The 27,749-nt window shown below is 48.4% G+C and overlaps 1 protein-coding gene across 5 annotated transcripts in view; it reads left to right on the forward strand.

The window, feature by feature from the left end:
• DDR1 (discoidin domain receptor tyrosine kinase 1) overlaps positions 1–27,749 on the forward strand; it is a 144,579-nt gene that overhangs the window by 68,752 nt on the left and 48,078 nt on the right. For 3 of the 5 annotated variants that reach the window (XM_073641770.1, XM_073641773.1, XM_073641774.1), the window contains exons 1-3: positions 5,939–6,094; positions 9,829–9,956; positions 11,890–11,992. In XM_073641770.1, the coding sequence (XP_073497871.1) occupies positions 9,875–9,956; positions 11,890–11,992 (185 nt within the window). In that variant the 5' untranslated portion in view covers positions 5,939–6,094; positions 9,829–9,874. Of the gene's footprint in view, positions 1–5,938; positions 6,095–8,698; positions 8,896–9,828; positions 9,957–11,889; positions 11,993–27,749 lie in introns of those variants that run through there. The other 2 variants (XM_073641772.1, XM_073641771.1) reach the window with 2 other exon arrangements.

The following is a 27,749-nucleotide window of genomic DNA, read 5'->3' on the forward strand; positions in this document are numbered from 1 at the left end:
AAACGTCCAAGCCCCTGACCAGATACCAAACTCGTCGCGGTTTTTCTTTGGCATCTCCACCACCTCTCCATACCGACCAAGCCACGTCATGATGTCATAGCAAGAAAGCGACTCGTTACGAGTCATCACGGTCACTTTCTTGATCTGGTTTTGGCGAGACACTACCTGAACGGCAAAGTCTCGCCAGCCGGGCTCATTTTTTGTCAGCTCATAATTCGCCCAGAAGAGCTCAAGCCCCTCCGGCCGAACAAAGCTGATATCAAACTCAGGCGTGGAATAGGGATGTGTCAAGGCGTAGATGTCAATCGCCTTGAAGCCCATCCTCAGCAGGAGCTCCACAACTTTAGACCTTGGAGGACATGCATCACTGCCCCTCCACCGAAGACGGACCACATTCCTACGCACACTGCCTGGCCCGGCTGTTGGGAGGGACCACACTGTATCCCCCCCTTTTTGCTCTCGGAAGGCCCCGAGGCCATGCCTCTCTATCCAGAAGGATAGATCAACCTCTCGACCCTCTACCATTAGTGATCTCTCCCCCTTCTTTAGAGCCTCCAGAAGGCGCCGTTGCAACATGCCGTCCCCAAAGCCCGGAGACAAGGAGGATGCCCTATTTGCCTCGGAGGTGACACTGGCATAACTTTGGACAGGTGTTGCCACCCCCGGGGGGCAACCGGACCAGTGACCACATCAGCCCGAACAGCAACACCATTACCCACCTCCATCTCACCCTCCACCAAACCAGCAACCACACCACTAGACAATGAATTAGCCTCATTCACCCCCACCACCACATTCATTCCTGCTGGACCAGTAACAATGGCGGATGACATTTTGACCTCCGCATCAGGCACAAGGGGCTCAGTCACCTCCATAGAACTGGAGGCGACCTCACCCCCGGTCTTATGTGTGCCCTCCACATCATTGGTCGGTAATTTCCGCTGTTTGGCATTCGGAATAATGTGCCGCTGATCTTTAGATGCTGTTAGGCGCCGCTGATCTTTAGCATCAGGATCTTCCGGACCAGCGACGCCAACACAAAATAGCACTTTCGTGGGAGGACCGGAACGCTCAGCCCCGACAGCCCCCTCACACTGCCGCCGCTTCTCAACTAAGTGATCAGCGGCAACAGCATTCAGAGGTGCCGAGGCTACCGGAGCTGCCCCCGACACCGGGCTGCTCCCCCCTCCCACTGAGGAGCGCACCACAGCATCGTGGCCTGATGGAACACCCACCGCCGGGTCGCCCTCACTGTCCAGCCTCTCGGCTGATGCACCTCCTGCTGCGTCCCCGCTACTACAAGCAGAGACGGAGCTCTGCGCCTCACTACCGCGCTCTGTAATCTCCCCGCGCCTTTGCACCGGATCCACAGCAGAACCCGGGCTGGGCTGGGCAACGGGGCTTATACAGCGAGCTGAGCCTGCCGCCGACTCAGGGGGTACAGGGAGGGGGGCATATACATATCTTACCGCCTCCTGCAGCTTTGGCTTGGTCTTCTTTGCCTTTTTGTGGCCCCCAGGTGCCTCTTCTGGTAGATCGTCACCAAGATGGAAGTTTTGGAGGCACACTGGGGACTCCAGGAGCTTAATCTCCGCCATTAGCGCCCCTCCCTGGCCGCTGCTGTCACTGTCCTCCCCAGAGCCGGCAGAACTGCGACCGGATGTCACTGTCGCTTGTCCTGCAGGGAGCTCGCTGCACGTGGCCTGCGGGTGACTTTGCAGGCTGCCAGGTGGGGCTTCCTGCTGGTAATCATCACTCTCATCATCCACCTGGCTCTCAGGCTGCAGCCCCATCTGCCTTTGCTCTCTGGTATCAGCCATTTCTCTAAAGCGGTCTTCATTTATTAGTTTTTCTTTGAAATGACCACTCTGCTCCCTGATGTCAGCTTTCCTCAGTTCCACCAGGTGAATCTCGCTGGTCAGTCGCTTTACCTCGGCCTGGAGTTTAGCCTTGCTCTGTTTGGAGGCCCCCGCAGCTTTGGCGCTTGTGCAACGCAGCTCCTCCCGGAGCCTCCTGATGAGCTTACTGGCATCTTCATACTCACGGAGGCGGATCATGACCCGGGAGGCATAGGTGGACACAGACTCCCGGGGTCCCTGCAGCGCCCAACCCCCCTCAGGGAGGTCGGCCTCACCTCCGTGAGCACTCCGCTTTCCTCCGGAAGGAGCACCGTCATGCACGCCGCTGTCAGGCTTTACCTCCATGCTGGAAGCCTTGCGGCTTCTAGGGGTCTCGACAATCCCGGGAGGAGTAGGAGCCACATTGCTGCGACTCCTGGTGCAGCGTCTCACCCCCGAGTCCTCTGATGTGCAGGCCGGTTGCTGGTTTCTTCTGCCCCCCGCCGGCCTGGTTCGGGAAGCAGAAGCCTGGGACTTGGCTCCTTCACTCATCCCAGAAACCCGCTCTCTCTCTGGGAAAGAGAGAGAGCAGGTCCCCAGGTGGAGAGGTGTTGGTTTCTCAGAGATCAGGAGCTCACAGCAGGATCTGCAGCCACCACACCCGTAATCAGCACACTGACTAGCAGCTGATCAGAGCTGCACCCAGTATGCTGCTGGTGCAGTCACTGTGTACATACATTACATTACTGATCCTGAGTTATATCCTGTATTATACCCCAGAGCTGCACTCACTATTCTACTGGTGCAGTCACTGTGTACATACATTACATTACTGATCCTGTACTGATCCTGAGTTACATCCTGTGTTATACTCCAGAGCTGCACTCACTATTCTGCTGGTGCAGTCACTGTCTACATACATTACGGAACTGATCCTGAGTTACATCCTGTATTATACTCCAGAGCTGCACTCACTATTCTGCTGGTGCAGTTACTGTGTACATACATTACATTACTGATCCTGAGTTACATCTTGTATTATACTCCAGAGCTGCACTCACTATTCTACTGGTGCAGTCACTGTGTACATACATTACATTACTGATCCTGTACTGATCCTGAGTTGCATCCTGTATTATAGTCCAGAGCTGCACTCACTATTCTGCTAGTGCAGTCACTGTGTACATACCTTACATTACTGACCCTGTACTGTTCCTGAGTTACATCTTGTATTATACTCAGGAGCTGCACTCACTATTCTGCTGGTGCAGTCACAGTGTACATACATTACATTACTGATCCTGTACTGATCCTGAGTTACATCCTGTATTATACTCCAGAGCTGCACTCACTGTTCTGCTGGTGCAGTCACTGTGTACATGCATTACATTACTGATCCTGTACTGATCCTGAGTTACATCCTGTATTATACTCCAGAGCTGCACTCACTATTCTGCTGGTGAAGTCACTGCGTACATACATTACATTACTGATCCTGAGTTACATCCTGCATTGTACTCCAGAGCTACACTCACTATTGTGCTGGTGCAGTCACTGTGTACATCCATTACATTACTTATCGTGTTCTGATCCTTAGTTACATGCTGCATTATACTCCAGAGCAGAACTCACTATTCTGCTTGTGCAGTCACTGTGTACATACATTACATTACTGATCCTGAGTAACATCCTGTATTATACTCCAGAGCTGCACTCACTATTCTGCTGGTGCAGACACAGTGTACATACATTACAATACTGATCCTAAGTTACATCCTGCATTATACTCCAGAACTGCACTCACTATTCTGCTGGTGCAGTCACTGTGTACATACATTACATTACTGATCCTGAGTAACATCCTGTATTATACTCCAGAGCTGCACTCACTATTCTGCTGGTGCAGACACAGTGTACATACATTACAATACTGATCCTGTACTGATCCTGAGTTACATCCTGTATTATACCCCAGAGCTGCACTCACTATTCTGCTGGTGCAGTCACTGTGTGCATACATTACATTACTGATCCTGAGTTACATCCTGCATTATACTCCAGAGCTGCACTCAATATTCTGCTGGTGCAGTCACTGTGTGCATACATTACACTACTGATCCTGAGTTACATCCTGTATTACACTCCAGAGCTGCACTCACTATACTGCTGGTGGAATCACTGTTTACATACATTACATTACTGATCCTGTACTGATCCTGAGTTACATCCTGTATTATACTCCAGAGCTGCAGTCACTATTCTGCTGGTGCAGTCACTGTGTACATACATTACATTACTGATCCTGAGTTTTATCCTGTATTATACCCCAGAGCTGCACTCACTATTCTGCTGGTGCAGTCACTGTGTACATACATTACATTACTGATCCTGTACTGATCCTGAGTTACATCCTGTGTTATACTCCAGAGCTGCACTCACTATTCTGCTGGTGCAGTCACTGTCTACATACATTACGGAACTGATCCTGAGTTACATCCTGTATTATACTCCAGAGCTGCACTCACTATTCTGCTGGTGCAGTTACTGTGTACATACATTACTTATCCTGTACTGATCCTGAGTTACATCCTGTATAACACTCCAGAGCTGCACTCACTATTCTGCTAGTGCAGTCACTGCGTACATACATTACATTACTTTTCGTGTTCTGATCCTGAGTTACATCCTGTATTATACTCCAGAGCTGCACTCACTATTCTGCTAGTGCAGTCACTGTGTACATACATTACATTACTTATCGTGTTCTGATCCTGAGTTACATCCTGCATTATACTCCAGAGTTGCACTCACTATTCTGCTTGTGCAGTCACTGTGTACATACATTACATTACTGATCCTGAGTAACATCCTGTATTATACTCCAGAGCTGCACTCACTATTCTGCTGCTGCAGACACTGTGTACATACATTACATTACTGATCCTGTACTGATCCTGAGTTACATCCTGTATTATACCCCAGAGCTGCACTCACTATTCTGCTGGTGCAGTCACTGTGTGCATACATTACATTACTGATCCTGAGTTACATGCTGTATTATACCCCAGAGCTGCACTCACTATTCTGCTGGTGCAGTCACTGTGTGCATAAATTACATTACTGATCCTGAGTTACATCCTGTATTATACTCCAGAGCTGCACTCACTATTCTGCTGGTGCAGTCACTGTGTACATACATTACATTACTGATCCTGTACTGATTCTGAGTTACATCCTGTATTATACTCCAGAGCTGCACTCACTATTCTGCTGGTGGAGTCACTGTGTACATACATTACATTACTGATCCTGTACTGATTCTGAGTTACATCCTGTATTATACTCCAGAGCTGCACTCACTATTCTGCTGGTGCAGTCACTGTGTATATACATTACATTACTTATCGTGTTCTGATCCTTAGTTACTTTCTGCATTATACTCTAGAGCTGCACTCACTATTCTGCTTGTGCAGTCACTGTGTACATACATTACATTACTGATCCTGAGTAACATCCTGTATTATACTCCAGAGCTGCACTCACTATTCTGCTGGTGCAGACACTGTGTACATACATTACAATACTGATCCTGTACTGATCCTGAGTTACATCCTGTATTATACTCCAGAGCTGCACTCACTATTCTGCTAGTGCAGTCACTGTGTACATACATTACATTACTTATCGTGTTCTGATCCTGAGTTACATCCTGTATTATACCCCAGAGCTGCACTTACTATTCTGCTGGTGCAGTCACTGTGTGCATACATTACATTACTGATACTGAGTTACATCCTGTACTATACTCCAGAGCTGCACTCACTATTCTGCTGGTGCAGTCACTGTGTACATACATTACATTACTGATCCTGACTTACATCCTGTATTATACCCCAGAGCTGCACTCACTATTCTGCTGGTGCAGTCACTTTGTACATACATTACATTACTGATCCTGACTTTTGGGGGTTCAGGATGGGAAGTGACCGGAGGAAATAGCGCTTAAATGTAAGGAAATGTCCAGGCAGTAAGAAGCAGAGGAAAGAGTGTGAGAAATGGAGATTAGAGCAGTGAGAGAATGAGTTAAGGAGAATGGAGGGGAGGGGAGCAGAGACAAGTGAATGCTGCCCTAGGTGGAGAGGAGGGATCTGGGGAGGAGGAGGGAAGAGACACAGATAATTTAGTTCCTGTCTGTCCCATGGGAGAAAGCCCCGAGAATATGTCACACTCTTAAGACAACCTGGACCTGGATACAAGTAAGTGGGCGAAGAGGGAAGGGGGCACAGAAAGGTGCAAGGGGGCCAAGAACAATGGCCGCAGGGAGGGTCAGGTGGACAGAAAGTGGCTTCAGAATAAGACAATGAAGAAAGTGGGATAAAGTGGAGAAGGAAGAGGGAAAGTGACATGGCCGGGGCTGTCTCCAGCACAGGTGTTCACATACAAGGGAGGAGAGGGGGAAGCAGCCTGCAAGCGGAGTGGTGTTCGCAGGGGACGCGCTGTGGTTTTTCTGCTTTCTCCAACATGTCCACACTTGTGCATTATATTAGGGAAAAATGGTGACGGTTCAGGATTCACGGTGGTCGCTCGCTGCTTTTCACGCTATACAGTGTCTCCTATAGATATGACAGTATCCCCTATAGGGGAAATCAGCCCGTAACCTTTAAGTGGCCATACACGGAATGACTTTTGGAACCACCGCAATTTTTGAATTTTTGCCGCATGTTTTGCCATTTTAACGGAATGTGTATTTTTGAGATTGGGATTGAGAATTTATATTATTGTTGGAAAAAAAAATAATAAGAGAAAAGCGTCTTCTATATTGTGTCCCTCCATGTCGATCTCAGATCCATAATGGTCAGGACATTGGGGCACATATATAATTAAAGTGTGGTTCATGTTGCTTGGTGACGAGCTGCCACATTCAGGATGTACGTTTATGGAGTGCCTCCAGACATGTCCAACCATGTGCCAATGGACTGCCTGTGTCCGCCGCAGTCTACGGCACCGCAGAGCATTATCCGACATGTATGTTGGACGTAATGACTGACCGAGATGTGAACAGAGCTTGAGGGTAATGCAGATTGAGGGGGTTATAATGACCCAGAAAATCCTGACATCATTCACAGAGTTGTGTCACAACAGCTGTGCGGCCACAGGCTGCCAGGACATGCTGGAAGATGTTGTGTTACAACAGCTGGGAGCTATAAATGGCCAATCACTGCTGTAAAAGCTTCTTCCATGGCTGGATTCATCAGAATATACATATTCTAAGAAAAATCTGATTAATAAAACCGGCTGAGATAGGAAATAGCTAAAGGTATCATCTACATATATGTTTCTCCACTTCCTTCTGTGAGCAAAATGTTAATCTAGACATGGATCAAATAACAGTTAAAGGGGTATTCCTATCTCCAAGATGCTATCCCAGTATGTAGTAGATGTAATAATAATAATATTAGCAAATACCTCCAATTAGAAATGTAGTATAGTTTTTCTGATTTGCTATGTCTCTTTCATCATGTGCAGGTATTGCAGGACCTTAGGTATCCATGGTCTCGAGTCGACCACTGATATAGTGACAGTTGGCTAATTGCGGGTGGTCATAACCATAGATACCAAAGGTCCTGCAATACCTGCACATGAGGAAAGCGACATAGCGAATCAGAAAAACTATACTAAATGGAGGCATTTGCTAATATTATTATTATTACACCTACTACATATTGGGATAGGATCTTGGAGATGGGAATACCCCTTTAACACAGTTTGGTTGCTAGGGATATGTGTAGTTGTCTGTCAAAATGTCCCCTAGCAACCAGTCTGTCTCGGATTACATAGGTTGGCATTGGGATGAGGACCGGGTTTAGGGTCCTGTAAAAGCTTCTTACAGAGCTGGATTAATCTGGAATAAACATAATGTGAGAAAAATCTGATTAATAAAGCCGTCTGAGATAGGAAATAGCACGGTACCAGCTATGCTCCTCCACTTCTTTCTGTGATCATAGTTTAGTTCTAGCTATAGATCTAATGAAACCTTTAATACAGTTTGGTTGCTAGGGATATGGGAAAAATGTCCCTAGCAACCAGTCTCAGCCACACTCTCATATATGTCTTACTGCTTTATTAATCAGATTTATGTAAAAAGAAGTGAATTTAGCTGCAGTATTCAGAGCTGTAATCCTCCAGTATATTTTTTTGTGTTCTATTAATTTTTAGGACACATAGGCCCCGATTCATTAAGTTTAGCAGTTCTTACAGCAGCCACCATGCAGGAATAAGGTGAGCCGAATTCATTAATGAATTTCCTATCAGAAATATTACTCTGGTCAGGGACCGGAGTAACTTTTCTGGCGTAAGACATGCCGCCACTATTGATGAATTTGACGGGCGGGTGTAGCCACGCCATATCCCACCCTGCGCCGACTCCTCCCTAGCACAGCCCATTTTGGAAAAGTTACCAAAAGGCACAACATTTTTGCACAACTCAACGTTGCTCAAGAATTTTGCGACTTTTACATAATGTTTTAAGCCAGTTTTCTGCCGTAAACACTTTGATGAATTGGAGCCAGCCATGGTCTTTACTCCAGGCCCTATATGTTAATGTGATGTAGTGTTTATAGATGTGCCTATTGACCAGCTTGCTGACTGTTTCCACTAATATCCAGCAGAATTCACGTCTGCATTTGATCAATATGTAAGATCCACATGTGTGTATATTAGATCAGTGTGTGCGCACTACTATAAGTTCGGTGTCTTTACGGGAACTTTAGCTTCTCTGCAGAATCGTTAACCCGAGGTGCGACCTCCAGAACAGGTTTGGAAGGCTGCGTCTACCTGCACTAGTCTGTGTGTTCTTTGTGTTGGTTTTCTTAATGATCCAACTCCTGACATACATTCCTGGAATAACCTTTGTGCATCCAAACTCCACTATAGCCTTTATCCATCATGATTAGTGCACCAGTCCACTGAACCTTTCAAATGGTTGCCATTTGGTGCATTTATTAACTGAGCCATTACCATGAACATCAACTGGGTCACCAAATAATGTGTCATCTCTGTGAGTATAGCTGTGAATCTTCTTTCTGAATAGCTTCTGCTATTGCTATATTGTCTTACTAAGCCATCTCTATCAGTGTCGGACTGTATATGTTCCCACTGTGCCACCTTTGTAAACCTAAATCCTCTTATTGCAACTTTTTATGACTTTAAGACTGTTCATCTCCTCTCTGAAGTACCGAGCGTTTCCAGTTGTTTTGTGTCTGACCATGCATTTTCTCACTGAGCCATTAGTTTTAGTGCCAGACTGGGTATTCTTACACTTTGTTAATTTTTGCTACTAAGCCAACTCTGCACGTAGCACAATGTAGTAGGATATAATGACCTCCATGAGTACCAGAAAGTACACACAACTGTCCATACAAATCAGATGTCTATCTAATGGCTGATCATCTAATGTGTATGGGGGCCTTACAACTTTCTCTCTCAATGGCAAATGTCAGGGGAGATAAGGATCAGGCAGCTGGATTTCAACATGCTTGATCCTTTTATTCTTGGGGAGATAAGCTGCATCCAGAGGAGTTTGGAAGCTGCTTTCTACCCATTTCCTATTGTGAACTTATTCAGGCTCAGTGGGGCTGAGCGTGCATGTGTATGGGGAATCTGGCAGGTTAGCTTCGGTTTACCGCTCTCTAATGTGTGTGACTTGCGCTTAAATGTTAATTCCCAACATTACGAGTTTTCACCTATCTACAGGATAGGTTACAACTTGCTGATTGGTGGAGGTCTGACCACTGGAATATACCCACTGAGCCAGGGAACCATAATCTGAAATTCCCTATCGAAATGCTGCGGTGGCTGTGCATGCGTGGCATTGCTCCCTAAATTGTTAATAAGACTGCCGGAGAAAGTCGTTAAGCTATATGTACTATCCCACTGCGCGTTACTAGTCTCTGACTGTAACACTACATCTTTGAACTCTACATCTTTGCAGTGAGAATTATGGATCACAATTTCACGAGTCGTCACTGACAGAAGATATGAAGATGGCATCTCGTATTGTCTTGCTCGGTCTTCTCATTGGCTCCTCCCTGGCCGAACCAGATGCTCATTTTGATCCATGTAAGTGTTGACTGGGTCTTCAAGTTCTGGTAAAATAAGTGAGTGACTAAAAAACTTTCCAGCAAGGACTAAGGCACTGATAGTAGACACAGGATTCCTCAACCATTAGACTACACATAGTCACACTCAAGCACTGGGCATCAGGTCCTGGCGCACTGAATCACTGGGTGCCCAGGGCAGGAGCCCCAAACCCTTAAACACTTCAGATAGTAACGCTCAAAGACTGGCCTTCAGGAACTGGGGCAATAAACCATTGGACCCTATGGATGGGGATCCTCAACCACTAGAACACACACAGTAACCCTCAACCATTATTCTTCAGGAACTGGGGCAATGAACCACTTGATCATAGGGATGGGGGCCCTCAACAACTAGACTACACATAGTCTCACTCAAAAATTTGGCTATGGAATTGGGGCAATGACTCACCAGACCCTAGGAATGGGGATCCCAACAACTACGCATAACGTAGTAACCCTCAATCATTATCATTCAGGAACTGGGGCAATGAATCACTGGACCATAGGGACAGGGGCCCTCAAACACTAGAGTAGACATAGTAACGTTCAGGAAGAGGGAAGATGAACGACTGGAGCCTAGGGATGGGGGTCCATAAACACTAGAATAGACATAGTAATTTTCAGGAACTGGGTAATCAAGCCCTGGAGCCTAGGGACGGGTGTCCTCAAACACTAGAGTAGACATAGTAGTTCAGGAACTGAGGCAATGGACCATAGGTATGGGGGTCCTCAGCAACTAGACTACACATAGTCTCATTCAAACATTTGGAGATGGAATTGGGGCAATGACTCACTGTACACTAGGGACAAGGATCCCAACAACTAGGCATAACTTAGTAACCCTCAATCATTATCATTCAGGAACTGGGGCAATGAATCACTGGACCACAGGGACAGGGTCCTGAAACACTAGAGTAGACATAGTAATGTCCAGGAACTGGGGCAATGAACGACTGGAGCCTGGGAGGGGTCTTCATCCACTAGACTAGATTAGGTAACGTTCAGGAACAGGAGGGCAATAAACCACTGGACCTTAGGGAAGGAGGTCCTCAGACAGACACAAGAGTAGAGATAGTAAAGTTCAGGAACTGGGCAATAAATCATTGAAGCTTACGGATGAGGATTTTCAATAAGTAAAGTAGACAAAGTAACGTTCAGAAACGAGGGAAATCAACCACTGGAGCTTTTGGATCGGGGTCCTAAATTGCCAGAGCAGACATAGTAATGTTCAGGAACTGGGGCAATGAACCACTGGACCGTAGGGAAGGAGGTCCTCAGGCACAAGAGTAGACATAGTAAAGTTCAAGAACTGGGCAGTAAACCACTGGAGCTTACAGACGGGGGTAGGGGGGGGGGTAGGAAATGAACCACCAGAGCTTACGGATGGGGGTCCTCAAACACTAGCGTAGACATAGTGATGCTAAAGATATAAGATGTCCAGTGGTAAAACTAATACTCGGTCATAACCAGGGCTGTGGAGTCGGTAAGACAAACCTCCAACTCCGACTCCTCAATTTCCATGCCACCGACTCCACGACTCCGACCCCCTCATACATGGCTCATGTTTAAGTGATAAATTTACTGTAGCACAGATTCTTCTCAGCTAAAAGTCTAAACCCTTAGATCAGGAATAGGACAGACATTTATAGGACATTTCATAACTTTCCCAAATTCTCATGAAAAAATATTCCCCACAAACTGCATTGAACTACTGTACTCAATTTATTATATATTTTAGGAGTCGGAGTCGGTTCATTTTATACCGACTCCAACTCCACCAAAATGTGCTCCGACTCCACGACTCCGACTCCACAGCCCTGGCATAACTACTGAACGTCCTCGACTTCTCTACGCAGTTTTGTGCTCCTCATTCTTGTCACCAGAATCTAATACATGTTTTCTACTATCTGCAGCTACTTGCCGCTATGCCCTGGGTATGCAGGACAGGACCATCCCCGATGAGGACATTACTTCATCCAGCGCATGGTCAGACTCTACTGAAGCCAAACACAGCCGGTGAGTACGAGCGCAGATGATGCTCAGTCTGGGTAACGGGCTTTATTGTAACCACTGTATATAGCTCTATAGCTGTTGTAGAACTACTACAACTCCCAGCCTGCGGCTGCCTTGGCATGATGAGATTTGTAGTTCCACAACAACTGGACACAGTTTATGGTGTAGACCACTTGCCCTCCATGATTTCATGAGTTTTCCATTGCGAATACGGGATTTTTTTTAGTCCTTTTAATAACATCACGACGGAGGAAAACAACACTCACCGGTTTCTACACTGGTCCTATCAAATCCACACACGTCTCCCCGGGATGAAAGCTTCCCTGTAACTCTCTCTAATGCGATTCAGAGTAGAGGAAGAGATGACATCAAACAGGAGAGTAGCGGGAGGTAATAAGGTGCCGCATGCCGCTACCCTTTAAGTCGCTCCTCACATGGCCGCCACATGTTACATGAAACGCTCTTTGAAGGGGATGTAAATTCTGTCGAGATAACGCTTAACAATATCCAGTGATGCTTTAAGATGTTTCGAACGAGGCCTCATCTCCGACCGAAACCACATGGAGCGTCAGCCAAAAATATCCCTGCTTGTGGGAAAGCGGGACGACAACTAATATGGCTGCCTGGAAATGTCACCTAACGCAAGGGGGCATTCCCCCTAATCACAGATAACTATGTAGGACTTTCACCACACTTTGAAAATGACATGGTGGTTTGCTGCATTTTTTGCAGCATTGCAGTAATGACATGGCTGCTCTTTTGCAACATGTGAATACACACTTAAATTAACCCTTTTTTTTAACGCAAGCAGAATTTCAATAAGATTCCTCTTTTGGCTGAATTGAGGCGTCTGTATATCACAGTCCGAGGTTTGAATGAAAAACTTGGATTGGGTGTCCCAATTCTTTGATCCATTTAATATATCTGTGTAAGGCCTCATTCAGATATCCGGGTACAGACCGCGACTCCTGTCCGTGGATGTCCTGGCCATGAACTCAACAGCCATATATCCCTATTGGGATCTTGAGATCAAGTCAGGAGACCTGCGGTCAGTCCGGAAATCACGAGAAGTACACAGATCATGACATACCGGCACCTCAATGAGGCCTTAGGCCAGGTTCAGATGTATTTCACGGTTCATATATGGACTATATGGACTAAAGCTATTGGGACACACGTCTTAATCATTAAATTCAGGTTTTTCTTTCTCTAAATATTCCACCATCATCTGTGAGCGATATTATTGAAAAGTGAAAGGAACCGCAGCAACTCCATGACCAACTTACTGCATGTTGCCTTACATCACCAAGCACAATGCAGAGCGTCGGATGGAGTGGTGTAAAGCCACCACAGCTATTTTCTGGAGGAAAAGTGTGACATCACTTTTCTCTATCTGGCATCTGATGGATGAGTCTGGGTTTGGTGATTCCAGGAGAACGTTACCGCCTGACTGCATTGTGCCAGCTGTAATGTTTGGTGGAGGGGTTATCATGGGGGTGTTTTTTATGAGTCGGCCTCAGTTCTTTAGTTCTAGTGAAGGGATATGTTAATGATTTAGCACAAGACATTGTGGACAATTGTAGCTTCCAGCCTTGTAGAAACAATTCGGTGAGGGCCCTTTTCTGTTCCTCATAAACAAACTCCATGCAGACATGGTTGGTGGAGTTTGGTGGAAGAACATAGAGCCTGGACCTCAACCCCATCCACCCCATCCATTGCCTTTGGGATGAACTAGACTGGAGATTGAGGGCCCGGCCTCTCCCTAACATCGGGGTCTGACCTCACAAATGCTTTCCTGGATGAAGGGGCAAAAATTCCCACAGACGTCTTCAAAATCTCATGTAAATCCTTCCCAGAAAGATTGAGGGCTGTGATATTTGCAAAGGAGGGGTGACTCCTTATTAATGTCTATGGTGCTAGAATGGGAGGTCAGGAAAGCTCCTGGAGGTGTAATGTGGAGGGGGCACATACTTTTCTCCCTTCAGTATACATTTTGTCTTTAGTAGTTCTACTTTTGTCCATATGGTACTGTATATATGTAGATATATTCAGGTATAGACCGGGTTGTCTTTATAGGATCTTACCCAGCAGGACGTTCACACAGACACACGGCTGCTGCTCACGGTGAAAGGTTAGAGATTATTGCTGATATCCTGGATTACGAGAGAAAAAATGCAGTTATTACTTACGTCATAAGCTATCTGTATATGTAAACAGATAAAGGAATTGCTGATGAGGCCCCACTTATGACCTGGAAACCACAATTTTATAGCAGTGTTAGGCTAGGGCAAACAAGTCTGTAGAATGGAGAGGCAGTGTACTATATTGCACATAGATTTGCTGTCACCACTTCAATATATCTGAACATAATCCAAACTGGAACAACCAAGAGCTGAGAATGGGATCTCCTTGTTCTCTTGATCATTAAAGGTCTAAATCTTCTGACCTTTATCAAATAAATGTTTATACATATATATACTTTTTTATACATACATGCCAACTTTAGATGGTTGTCACAGGTAGCTGAATGGTTTGCAGACCTTGGCATTGGTTGAGACTTTTTGGCTGTCACCATTCCTCCTCCACACCCATTTTCTGCCACCCACTCCTCATCTCCCACCTTTTTAAGACCGTGGGTCAGAAGAAGATCTACTGGAATCACTAGATTCCATAAGGTGTCACGATACTGTTGCCTAATAACCCAGGACCAAGGGCTCCTACCTTGTCCCTAACGCTAGGTGCGCCCTAGCTATCCCTGCTTCCCAGGTTACTTCTGATGGTGAAGATGCTAGGGCCACGTACCTTGGTGTTCTCCTGAATCAGTCATTATCCCCTTCCCCACCCAAGGAAGTGGGGAGGAATAGTGTATATAAATACACAAACCAGACAAACAAGGAAGGACGTACAGGGATAAATGAAAATACCAAACATACAAAATATGAACTCACAGACAACAAAGGAAAAACACTGAAGGGATTAGGAAGGTAAACAAAAATAGAAGAGATAGGGACTATGCACACAACCAAAACTCCAAGCAAGTCACAGAACAACTGTCCTTAAGCCTTTACCAAACACCGAATCCTCCACTCCACACCAGGCTGTACAAGACTTAACACTGGCAATGCAGATTGTCAGAGCAGAGACTATATAGGAGAGGGGAGTGGCTAATACTGCACAGCTGAGAACTTCCAAGAGGGAAGCTACAGAGACTCCAAAGACTCCAAGCTAACTCCTGCACTGCTGTAAGAAACCAGCACCATTTAATAAGAGGGAGAAGTGCTTCCATTCAATACAGGAGTACGTAAACTACGCTGCGTTCTTTTGACTCCTCTCTGTCGTGGTAAACCAGTGACAATAAGGTTTACAGAAGTTCGGGAAATCTCCCCTTTTTACAAGAAGCCTCTTAAGGTTAAGCAGACCCTTCTATTATGTGCCAGATTTTACTACCCAGGACAGAAGAGTCTTGTGATTGTTCCCCCCATCTTGATACCATTTCCATCTGCTTGTCCAATTCCCAACACCAGATCTCACCACCTCATAAAACATGGCTGATACCAAACAGGACTGGGTCCCGCTCTACACGGGTCCTAGAGCAACCAGATGGTCTATCTGTGTGGTTTATACCCTTGAAGGCGAACAGATGTCTTGTCTACAGGTTCCTGGTAATATTTAAAGGGGTTGTCCATTGTCTCTTTATTTTAACAAATGTGTTGAGAACATGGCTTTGTGGTACTTCCTAATAAATGAGTATTACAAGTTTTCATCCTCATTTCTCACAGATTGCACAAAATGCCAGTTGAAGGAGGAGCACGTGACTAGACCTGTCCATCAGTCTCGTCCAATCAAAATACACTACACATGGGAAAGCAGTTTTTCTATTGGAGGAGACTGATGGACAGGTCTGGTCACATGATCATCCATTAGTGGTCATTTTGAGAAGAGGAGAACTGTGCGGTCAGTGACAAAGGAGGAGGAGAACCTGTACTGCTTATATAACAGTGAGTGTCACAAAATCATGTCCCCAAACATCTGTAAAGATAAAGTGGAAAACCCCTTTAAGGAACTTCTCTGGGAGTTGTATTGTTATAAGTGCTGTTGCTGCTCTCGTGGGAACGTCTGTAGAAGGGGAAAGTCTTGCTTAATGTGCTAACAAAGAAAATGATTGTACATGGAAGCCATCTTGTCGTGACTTGCCCGAGAATGGCTTCATGCATCGTGATGAGGCTGTCATTTTCTCATACAAGGAAATCTTGGGGAAGAAATGTATTTCTAGGAGACGGAGATAAAGAGCCGCCTCCGATATCTGTCTTCAGGCACAAGCTATGCACTTTACTGTGATCTGACTGATGGATTAGCTACGGGGGCTACAGAGACCGCAACTGCCCCAGGGCCCAACATCTGGGGGCACATAGCTCTCCCGGCCACCGATAAAAGAAGGACTATAAGTGGATGGTGGATAAATCCGTCTAATTGTGCAATTGAGTGTTTAGGATAGACAGATATAGGATCGCACCCCTCCCCCACTGAGAATTATAAGACTATTACAAGTCGTCCTGCAGGAAAATCAGCGGCCGCAGGCAGAGTACAGATATACAGGTCCGTGTATTCTATATAATTTATACAGCTGAGGTGTATAATGAGGTTCTCCAGCAGCTGAAGGGTGTATTATGAGGTTCTGCGGCAGCTGAGGTGTGTATTATGAGGTTCTGCAGCAGCTGAAGGGTGTATTATGAGGTTCTGCGGCAGCTGAGGTGTGCATTATGAGGTTCTGCTGCAGCTGAGGTGTATTATGAGGTTCTGCAGCAGCTGAGATCTGTATTATGAGGTTCTGCAGGAGATGAAACACAGAACTGTATAATAATCACATTGCAACTGCTGAAGAACCTCTTTTTTTCATAGAGATGGAACAATAGATACTTCTGGACACTGGAGACTGTTCCGAGTATTGAAACCTCCTGCAGTCAGAGATAAGTGGCGCCTATGTAATCTCCGTTATCTGCGTATCTCCATATAATGCTCCGCCTCTGACAGGAGAGTGTGATGTGTATACAGGTATCACTTGCAGCCATATATTATATAATGGACGAGGGATGTACGGGGCCCCTCTATAACATGTGCTGCAGCCCATCTATAACATGTGCTGCAGCCCATCTATAACATGTGCTGGAGCCCATCTATAACATGTGCTGGGCCCCCTCTATAACATGTGCTGGGGCCCCTCTATAACATGTGCTGGAGCCCATCTAAAACATGTGCTGGGCCCATCTATAACATGTGCTGGGGCCCCTCTATAACATGTGCTGGAGCCCATCTATAACATGTACTGGGGCCCCTCTATAACATGTGCTGAGGCCCCTCTATAACATGTGCTGGAGCCCATCTATAACATGTGCTGGGGCCCCTCTATAACATGTGCTGAGGCCCCTGTATAACATGTGATGGAGCCCATCTATAACATGTACTGGGGCCCCTCTATAACGTGTGCTGAGGCCCCTCTATAACATGTGCTGGGGCCCATCTATAACATGTGCTGGAGCCCATCTATAACATGTGCTGGGGCCCATCTATAACATGTGCTGGAGCCCCTCTATAACATGTGCTGGGGCCCATCTATAACATGTGCTGGGCCCCCTCTATAACATGTGCTGGGGCCCATCTATAACATGTGCTGGAGCCCATCTATAACATGTGCTGGGGCCCCTCTATGAGATGTGCTGGGGCCCATCTATAACATGTGCTGGGCCCCCTCTATAACATGTGCTGGGGCCCATCTATAACATGTGCTGAGGCCCCTCTATAACATGTGCTGGGGCCCCTCTATAACATGTGCTGGGGCCCATCTATAACACGTGCTGGAGCCCATCTATAACATGTGCTGGGGCCCATCTATAACATGTGCTGGGGCCCCTCTATAACTTGTGCTGGAGCCCCTCTATAACATGTGCTGGAGCCCATCTATAACATGTACTGGGGCCCATCTATAACATGTGCTGGAGCCCATCTATAACATGTGCTGGGCCCCCTCTATAACATGTGCTGGAGCCCATCTATAACATGTGCTGGAGCCCATCTATAACATGTGCTGGGCCCCCTCTATAACATGTGCTGGGGCCCCTCTATAACATGTGCTGGAGCCCATCTATAACATGTGCTGGGGCCCATCTATAACATGTGCTGGAGCCCATCTATAACATGTGCTGGGCCCCCTCTATAACATGTGCTGGGGCCCCTCTATAACATGTGCTGGAGCCCATCTATAACATGTGCTGGGGCCCATCTATAACATGTGCTGGAGCCCATCTATAACATGTGCTGGGCCCCCTCTATAACATGTGCTGGGGCCCCTCTATAACATGTGCTGGGGCCCCTCTATAACATGTGCTGGGGCCCATCTATAACATGTGCTGAGGCCCCTCTATAACATGTGCTGGAGCCCATCTATAACATGTGCTGAGGCCCCTCTATAACATGTGCTGGAGCCCATCTATAACATGTGCTGGGGCCCCTCTATAACGTGCTGGGGCCCATCTGTAACATGTGCTGGAGCCCATCTATAACATGTGCTGAGGCCCCTCTATAACATGTGCTGGAGCCCATCTATAACATGTGCTGAGGACCCTCTATAACATGTGCTGTAGCCCATCTATAACATGTGCTGGGGCCCCTCTATAACATGTGCTGGGGCCCATCTATAACATGTGCTGAGGCCCCTCTATAACATGTGCTGGGGCCCCTCTATAACATGTGCTGGGGCCCATCTATAACATGTGCTAAGGCCCCTCTATAACATGTGCTGGGGCCCATCTATAACATGTGCTAAGGCCCCTCTATAACATGTGCTGGGGCCCCTCTATAACATGCTGGGGCCCCTCTATAACATGCTGTGGCCCCTCTATAACATGTGCTGGGGCCCCTCTATAACATGTGCTGGGGCCCATCTATAACATGTACTGGGGCCCCTCTATAACATGTGCTGGGGCCCATCTATAACATGTGCTGGGGCCCCTCTATAACATGCTGGGGCCCCTCTATAACATATGCTGGGGCCCCTCTATAACATGTGCTGGGGCCCATCTATAACATGTGCTGAGGCCCCTCTATAACATGTGCTGGGGCCCATCTATAACATGTGCTGGGGCTCCTCTATAACATGTGCTGAGGCCCCTCTATAACATGTGCTGGGGCCCCTCTATAACATGTACTGGGGCCCCTCTATAACATGTGCTGAGGCCCCTCTATAACATGTGCTGGAGCCCATCTATAACATGTGCTGGAGCCCCTCTATAACATGTGCTGGGGCCCATCTATAACATGTGCTGGGGCCCCTCTATATCATGTGCTGGAGCCCATCTATAACATGTGCTGGGGCCCCTCTATAACATGTGCTGGAGCCCCTCTATAACATGTGCTGAGGCCCCTCTATAACATGTGCTGGGGCCCCTCTATAACATGTGCTGGAGCCCATCTATAACATGTGCTGAGGCCCCTCTATAACATGTGCTGGAGCCCATCTATAACATGTGCTGGGGCCCATCTATAACATGTGCTGGGGCCCATCTATAACATGTGCTGAGGCCCCTCTATAACATGTGCTGGGGCCCCTCTATAACATGTGCTGGGGCCCCTCTATAACATGTGCTGGAGCCCATCTATAACATGTGCTGGAGCCCATCTATAACATGTGCTGGGGCCCATCTATAACATGTGCTGGGGCCCATCTATAACATGTGCTGAGGCCCCTCTATAACATGTGCTGGAGCCCATCTATAACATGTGCTGGGGCCCCTCTATAACATGTGCTGGGGCCCATCTATAACATGTGCTGGGGCCCATCTATAACATGTGCTGGGGCCCATCTATAACATGTGCTGAGGCCCCTCTATAACATGTGCTGGGGCCCATCTATAACATGTGCTGGGGCCCCTCTATAACATGCTGGGGCCCCTCTATAACATATGCTGGGGCCCCTCTATAACATGTGCTGGGGCCCCTCTATAACATGTGCTGGGGCCCATCTATAACATGTGCTGGGGCCCCTCTATAACATGCTGGGGCCCCTCTATAACATATGCTGGGGCCCCTCTATAACATGTGCTGAGGCCCCTCTATAACATGTGCTGGAGCCCATCTATAACATGTGCTGGAGCCCATCTATAACATGTGCTGGGGCCCCTCTATAACATGTGCTGAGGCCCCTCTATAACATGTGCTGGAGCCCATCTATAACATGTGCTGGAGCCCATCTATAACATGTGCTGGAGCCCATCTATAACATGTGCTGAGGCCCCTCTATAACATGTGCTGGAGCCCATCTATAACATGTGCTGGGGCCCATCTATAACATGTGCTGGGGCCCCTCTATAACATGTGCTGGAGCCCATCTATAACATGTGCTGGGCCCCCTCTATAACATGTGCTGAGGCCCCTCTATAACATGTGCTGGGGCCCCTCTATAACATGTGCTGGAGCCCATCTATAACATGTGCTGGAGCCCATCTATAACATGTGCTGGAGCCCATCTATAACATGTGCTGGAGCCCATCTATAACATGTGCTGGAGCCCATCTATAACATGTGCTGGAGCCCATCTATAACATGTGCTGGAGCCCATCTATAACATGTGCTGGAGCCCATCTATAACATGTGCTGGAGCCCATCTATAACATGTGCTGAGGCCCCTCTATAACATGTGCTGGAGCCCATCTATAACATGTGCTGGAGCCCATCTATAACATGTGCTGAGGCCCCTCTATAACATGTGCTGGAGCCCATCTATAACATGTGCTGGAGCCCCTTTATAACATGTGCTGGAGCCCATCTATAACATGTGCTGGAGCCCATCTATAACATGTGCTGAGGCCCCTCTATAACATGTGCTGAGGCCCATCTATAACATGTGCTGGGGCCCCTCTATAACATGTGCTGGAGCCCATCTATAACATGTGCTGGGGCCCCTCTATAACATGTGCTGGGGCCCCTCTATAACATGTGCTGGGGCCCCTCTATAACATGTGCTGGGGCCCATCTATAACATGTGCTGGGGCCCATCTATAACATGTGCTGAGGCCCCTCTATAACATGTGCTGGAGCCCATCTATAACATGTGCTGGGGCCCCTCTATAACATGTGCTGGGGCCCATCTATAACATGTGCTGGGGCCCATCTATAACATGTGCTGGGGCCCATCTATAACATGTGCTGAGGCCCCTCTATAACATGTGCTGGCGGCCATCTATAACATGTGCTGGCGGCCATCTATAACATGTGCTGGGGCCCCTCTATAACATGTGCTGGGGCCCATCTATAACATGTGCTGGGGCCCCTCTATAACATGCTGGGGCCTCTCTATAACATATGCTGGGGCCCCTCTATAAGATGTGCTGGGGCCCCTCTATAACATGTGCTGGGGCCCCTCTATAACATGTGCTGGGGCCCCTCTATAACATGTGATGAGGCCCCTCTATAACATGTGCTGGGGCCCATCTATAACATGTGCTGGGGCCCATCTATAACATGTGCTGAGGCCCCTCTATAACATGTGCTGGGGCCCATCTATAACATGTGCTGGGGCCCCTCTATAACATGTGCTGAGGCCCCTCTATAACATGTGCTGGGGCCCCTCTATAACATGTACTGGGGCCCCTCTATAACATGTGCTGAGGCCCCTCTATAACATGTGCTGGAGCCCATCTATAACATGTGCTGGAGCCCCTCTATAACATGTGCTGGAGCCCATCTATAACATGTGCTGGGGCCCCTCTATAACATGTGCTGGAGACCATCTATAACATGTGCTGGGGCCCCTCTATAACATGTGCTGAGGCCCCTCTATAACATGTGCTGGGGCCCCTCTATAACATGTACTGGGGCCCCTCTATAACATGTGCTGAGGCCCCTCTATAACATGTGCTGGGGCCCCTCTATAACATGTGCTGGAGCCCCTCTATAACATGTGCTGAGGCCCCTCTATAACATGTGCTGGAGCCCATCTATAACATGTGCTGAGGCCCCTCTATAACATGTGCTGGAGCCCATCTATAACATGTGCTGGAGCCCATCTATAACATGTGCTGGGGCCCCTCTATAACGTGCTGGGGCCCCTCTATAACGTGCTGGGGCCCATCTGTAACATGTGCTGGAGCCCATCTATAACATGTGCTGGAGCCCATCTATAACATGTGCTGAGGCCCCTCTATAACATGTGCTGGAGCCCACTAATCACATGTGCTGAGGCCCCTCTATAACATGTACTGGAGCCCATCTATAACATGTGCTGAGGCCCCTCTATAACATGTGCTGGAGCCCATCTATAACATGTGCTGGGGCCCCTCTATAACATGTGCTGGGGCCCCTCTATAACATGTGCTGAGGCCCCTCTATAACATGTGCTGGAGCCCATCTATAACATGTGCTGAGGCCCCTCTATAACATGTGCTGGAGCCCATCTATAACATGTGCTGGGGCCCCTCTATAACATGTGCTGGGGCCCATCTATAACATGTGCTGGGGCCCCTCTATAACATGTGCTGGGGCCCATCTATAACATGTGCTGAGGCCCCTCTATAACATGTGCTGGCTGCCATCTATAACATGTGCTGGAGCCCATCTATAACATGTACTGGGGCCCCTCTATAACATGTGCTGGGGCCCATCTATAACATGTGCTGGGGCCCCTCTATAACATATGCTGGGGCCCCTCTATAACATGTGCTGGGGCCCCTCTATAACATGTGCTGGGGCCCCTCTATAACATGTGCTGGGGCCCATCTATAACATGTGCTGGGGCCCCTCTATAACATGTGCTGAGGCCCCTCTATAACATGTGCTGGGGCCCCTCTATAACATGTACTGGGGCCCCTCTATAACATGTGCTGAGGCCCCTCTATAACATGTGCTAGAGCCCATCTAAAACATGTGCTGGAGCCCATCTATAACATGTGCTGGGGCCCCTCTATAACATGTGCTGGAGCCCATCTATAACATGTGCTGGGGCCCCTCTATAACATGTGCTGAGGCCCCTCTATAACATGTGCTGGGGCCCATCTATAACATGTGCTGGGGCCCCTCTATAACATGTGCTGGGGCCCATCTATAACATGTGCTGGAGCCCATCTATAACATGTGCTGGAGCCCATCTATAACATGTGCTGGGGCCCATCTATAACATGTGCTGGGGCCCCTCTATAACATGTGCTGGGGCCCATCTATAACATGTGCTGGAGCCCATCTATAACATGTGCTGGAGCCCATCTATAACATGTGCTGGGGCCCATCTATAACATGTGCTGAGGCCCCTCTATAACATGTGCTGGGGCCCATCTATAACATGTGCTGGGGCCCCTCTATAACATGTGCTGGGGCCCCTCTATAACATGTGCTGGAGCCCATCTATAACATGTACTGGGGCCCCTCTATAACATGTGCTGGGGCCCATCTATAACATGTGCTGGGGCCCCTCTATAACATGCTGGGGCCCCTCTATAACATATGCTGGGGCCCCTCTATAACATGTGCTGGGGCCCCTCTATAACATGTGCTGAGGCCCCTCTATAACATGTGCTGGGGCCCATCTATAACATGTGCTGGGGCCCCTCTATAACATGTGCTGAGGCCCCTCTATAACATGTGCTGGGGCCCCTCTATAACATGTACTGGGGCCCCTCTATAACATGTGCTGAGGCCCCTCTATAACATGTGCTGGAGCCCATCTATAACATGTGCTGGGGCCCATCTATAACATGTGCTGGAGCCCATCTATAACATGTGCTGGGGCCCATCTATAACATATGCTGGGGCCCCTCTATAACATGTGCTGGGGCCCCTCTATAACATGTGCTGGAGCCCATCTATAACATGTGCTGGAGCCCCTCTATAACATGTGCTGGAGCCCATCTATAACATGTGCTGGGGCCCCTCTATAACATGTGCTGGGGCCCCTCTATAACATGTGCTGGGGCCCATCTATAACATGTGCTGGGGCCCCTCTATAACATGTGCTGGAGCCCATCTATAACATTTGCTGGAGCCCCTCTATAACATGTGCTGGAGCCCATCTATAACATGTGCTGGGGCCCCTCTATAACATGTGCTGGAGCCCATCTATAACATGTGCTGGAGCCCATCTATAACATGTGCTGGGGCCCCTCTATAACATGTGCTGGAGCCCATCTATAACATGTGCTGGAGCCCCTCTATAACATGTGCTGGGGCCCATCTATAACATGTGCTGGGGCCCCTCTATAACATGTGCTGGAGCCCCTCTATAACATGTGCTGGAGCCCATCTATAACATGTGCTGGAGCCCATCTATAACATGTGCTGGGGCCCCTCTATAACATGTGCTGGAGCCCATCTATAACATGTGCTGGGGCCCCTCTATAACATGTGCTGGAGCCCATCTATAACATGTGCTGAGGCCCCTCTATAACATGTGCTGGGGCCCCTCTATAACATGTGCTGGGGCCCATCTATAACATGTGCTGGGGCCCCTCTATAACATGTGCTGAGGCCCCTCTATAACATGTGCTGGGACCCCTCTATAACATGTACTGGGGCCCCTCTATAACATGTGCTGAGGCCCCTCTATAACATGTGCTGGAGCCCATCTATAACATGTGCTGGAGCCCATCTATAACATGTGCTGGGGCCCCTCTATAACATGTGCTGGAGCCCATCTATAACATGTGCTGGGCCCCCTCTATAACATGTGCTGGAGCCCATCTATAACATGTGCTGGGGCCCCTCTATAACATGTGCTGGGGCCCCTCTATAACATGTGCTGAGGCCCCTCTATAACATGTGCTGGAGCCCATCTATAACATGTGCTGGAGCCCATCTATAACATGTGCTGGGGCCCCTCTATAACATGTGCTGGAGCCCCTCTATAACATGTGCTGAGGCCCCTCTATAACATGTGCTGGAGCCCATCTATAACATGTGCTGGAGCCCATCTATAACATGTGCTGGGGCCCCTCTATAACATGTGCTGGGGCCCCTCTATAACATGTGCTGGGGCCCATCTATAACATGTGCTGGAGCCCATCTATAACATGTGCTGGAGCCCATCTATAACATGTGCTGAGGCCCCTCTATAACATGTGCTGGAGCCCATCTATAACATGTGCTGGGGCCCCTCTATAACGTGCTGGGGCCCCTCTATAACGTGCTGGGGCCCATCTGTAACATGTGCTGGAGCCCATCTATAACATGTGCTGGAGCCCATCTATAACATGTGCTGAGGCCCCTCTATAACATGTGCTGGAGCCCACTAATCACATGTGCTGAGGCCCCTCTATAACATGTGCTGGAGCCCATCTATAACATGTGCTGAGGCCCCTCTATAACATGTGCTGGAGCCCATCTATAACATGTGCTGGGGCCCCTCTATAACATGTGCTGGGGCCCATCTATAACATGTGCTGGGGCCCCTCTATAACATTTGCTGGGGTCCATCTATAACATGTGCTGAGGCCCCTCTATAACATGTGCTGGGGCCCCTCTATAACATGTGCTGAGGCCCCTCTCTAACATGTGCTGGAGCCCATCTATAACATGTGCTGAGGCCCCTCTATAACATGTGCTGGAGCCCATCTATAACATATGCTGGGGCCCCTCTATAACATGTGCTGGGGCCCCTCTATAACATGTGCTGGGGCCCATCTATAACATGTGCTGGGGCCCCTCTATAACATGTGCTGGGGCCCATCTATAACATGTGCTGAGGCCCCTCTATAACATGTGCTGGCGGCCATCTATAACATGTGCTGGAGCCCATCTATAACATGTGCTGGGGCCCCTCTATAACATGCTGGGGCCCCTCTATAACATGCTGGGGCCCCTCTATAACATATGCTGGGGCCCCTCTATAACATGTGCTGGGGCCCCTCTATAACATGCTGGGGCCCCTCTATAACATATGCTGGGGCCCCTCTATAACATGTGCTGGGGCCCATCTATAACATGTGCTGAGGCCCCTCTATAACATGTGCTGGCGGCCATCTATAACATGTGCTGGAGCCCATCTATAACATGTGCTGGGGCCCCTCTATAACATGCTGGGGCCCCTCTATAACATGCTGGGGCCCCTCTATAACATATGCTGGGACCCCTCTATAACATGTGCTGGGGCCCATCTATAACATGTGCTGAGGCCCCTCTATAACATGTGCTGGGGCCCATCTATAACATGTGCTGGGGCCCCTCTATAACATGTGCTGAGACCCCTCTATAACATGTGCTGGGGCCCCTCTATAACATGTACTGGGGCCCCTCTATAACATGTGCTGAGGCCCCTCTATAACATGTGCTGGAGCCCATCTATAACATGTGCTGGGGCCCCTCTATAACATGTGCTGAGGCCCCTCTATAACATGTGCTGGGGCCCCTCTATAACATGTGCTGAGGCCCCTCTATAACATGTGCTGAGGCTCCTCTATAACATGTGCTGGAGCCCATCTATAACATGTGCTGGGGCCCCTCTATAACATGTGCTGGGGCCCATCTATAACATGTGCTGGGGCCCATCTATAACATGTGCTGGAGCCCTTCTATAACATGTGCTCTAGCCCCTCTATAACATGTGCTGGAGCCCATCTATAACATGTGCTGGGGCCCCTCTATAACATGTGCTGGAGCCCATCTATAACATGTGCTGGGGCCCCTCTATAACATGTGCTGGAGCCCATCTATAACATGTGCTGGGGCCCCTCTATAACATGTGCTGGGGCCCCTCTGTAACATGTGCTGGAGCCCATCTATAACATGTGCTGGAGCCCATCTATAACATGTGCTGAGGCCCCTCTATAACATGTGCTGGAGCCCATCTATAACATGTGCTGGAGCCCATCTATAACATGTGCTGAGGCCCCTCTATAACATGTGCTGGAGCCCATCTATAACATGTGCTGGGGCCCCTCTATAACGTGCTGGGGCCCATCTGTAACATGTGCTGGAGCCCATCTATAACATGTGCTGGAGCCCATCTATAACATGTGCTGAGGCCCCTCTATAACATGTGCTGAGGCCCCTCTATAACATGTGCTGGGGCCCATCTATAACATGTGCTGAGGCCCCTCTATAACATGTGCTGGAGCCCATCTATAACATGTGCTGGGGCCCATCGATAACATGTGCTGGGGCCCCTCTATAACATGTGCTGGGGCCCATCTATAACATGTGCTGGGGCCCCTCTATAACATGTGCTGAGGCCCCTCTATAACATATGCTGGGGCCCCTCTATAACATGTGCTGAGGCCCCTCTATAACATGTGCTGGAGCCCATCTATAACATGTGCTGGGGCCCCTCTATAACATGTGCTGGGGCCCATCTATAACATGTGCTGGGGCCCCTCTATAACATGTGCTGGGGCCCCTCTATAACATGTGCTGGAGCCCATCTATAACATGTGCTGAGGCCCCTCTATAACATGTGCTGGAGCCCATCTATAACATGTGCTGGGGCCCCTCTATAACATGTGCTGGGGCCCATCTATAACATGTGCTGGGGCCCCTCTATAACATGTGCTGGGGCCCATCTATAACATGTGCTGAGGCCCCTCTATAACATGTGCTGGCGGCCATCTATAACATGTGCTGGAGCCCATCTATAACATGTGCTGGGGCCCCTCTATAACATGCTGGGGCCCCTCTATAACATGTGCTGGGGCCCCTCTATAACATGCTGGGGCCCCTCTATAACATATGCTGGGGCCCCTCTATAACATGTGCTGGGGCCCCTCTATAACATGCTGGGGCCCCTCTA

This window comes from Phyllobates terribilis, unplaced genomic scaffold (assembly GCF_046119375.1).
Source record: "Phyllobates terribilis strain yellow unplaced genomic scaffold, ASM4611937v1 Scaffold_7__3_contigs__length_470593459, whole genome shotgun sequence".
Taxonomy (NCBI): domain Eukaryota; kingdom Metazoa; phylum Chordata; class Amphibia; order Anura; family Dendrobatidae; genus Phyllobates; species Phyllobates terribilis.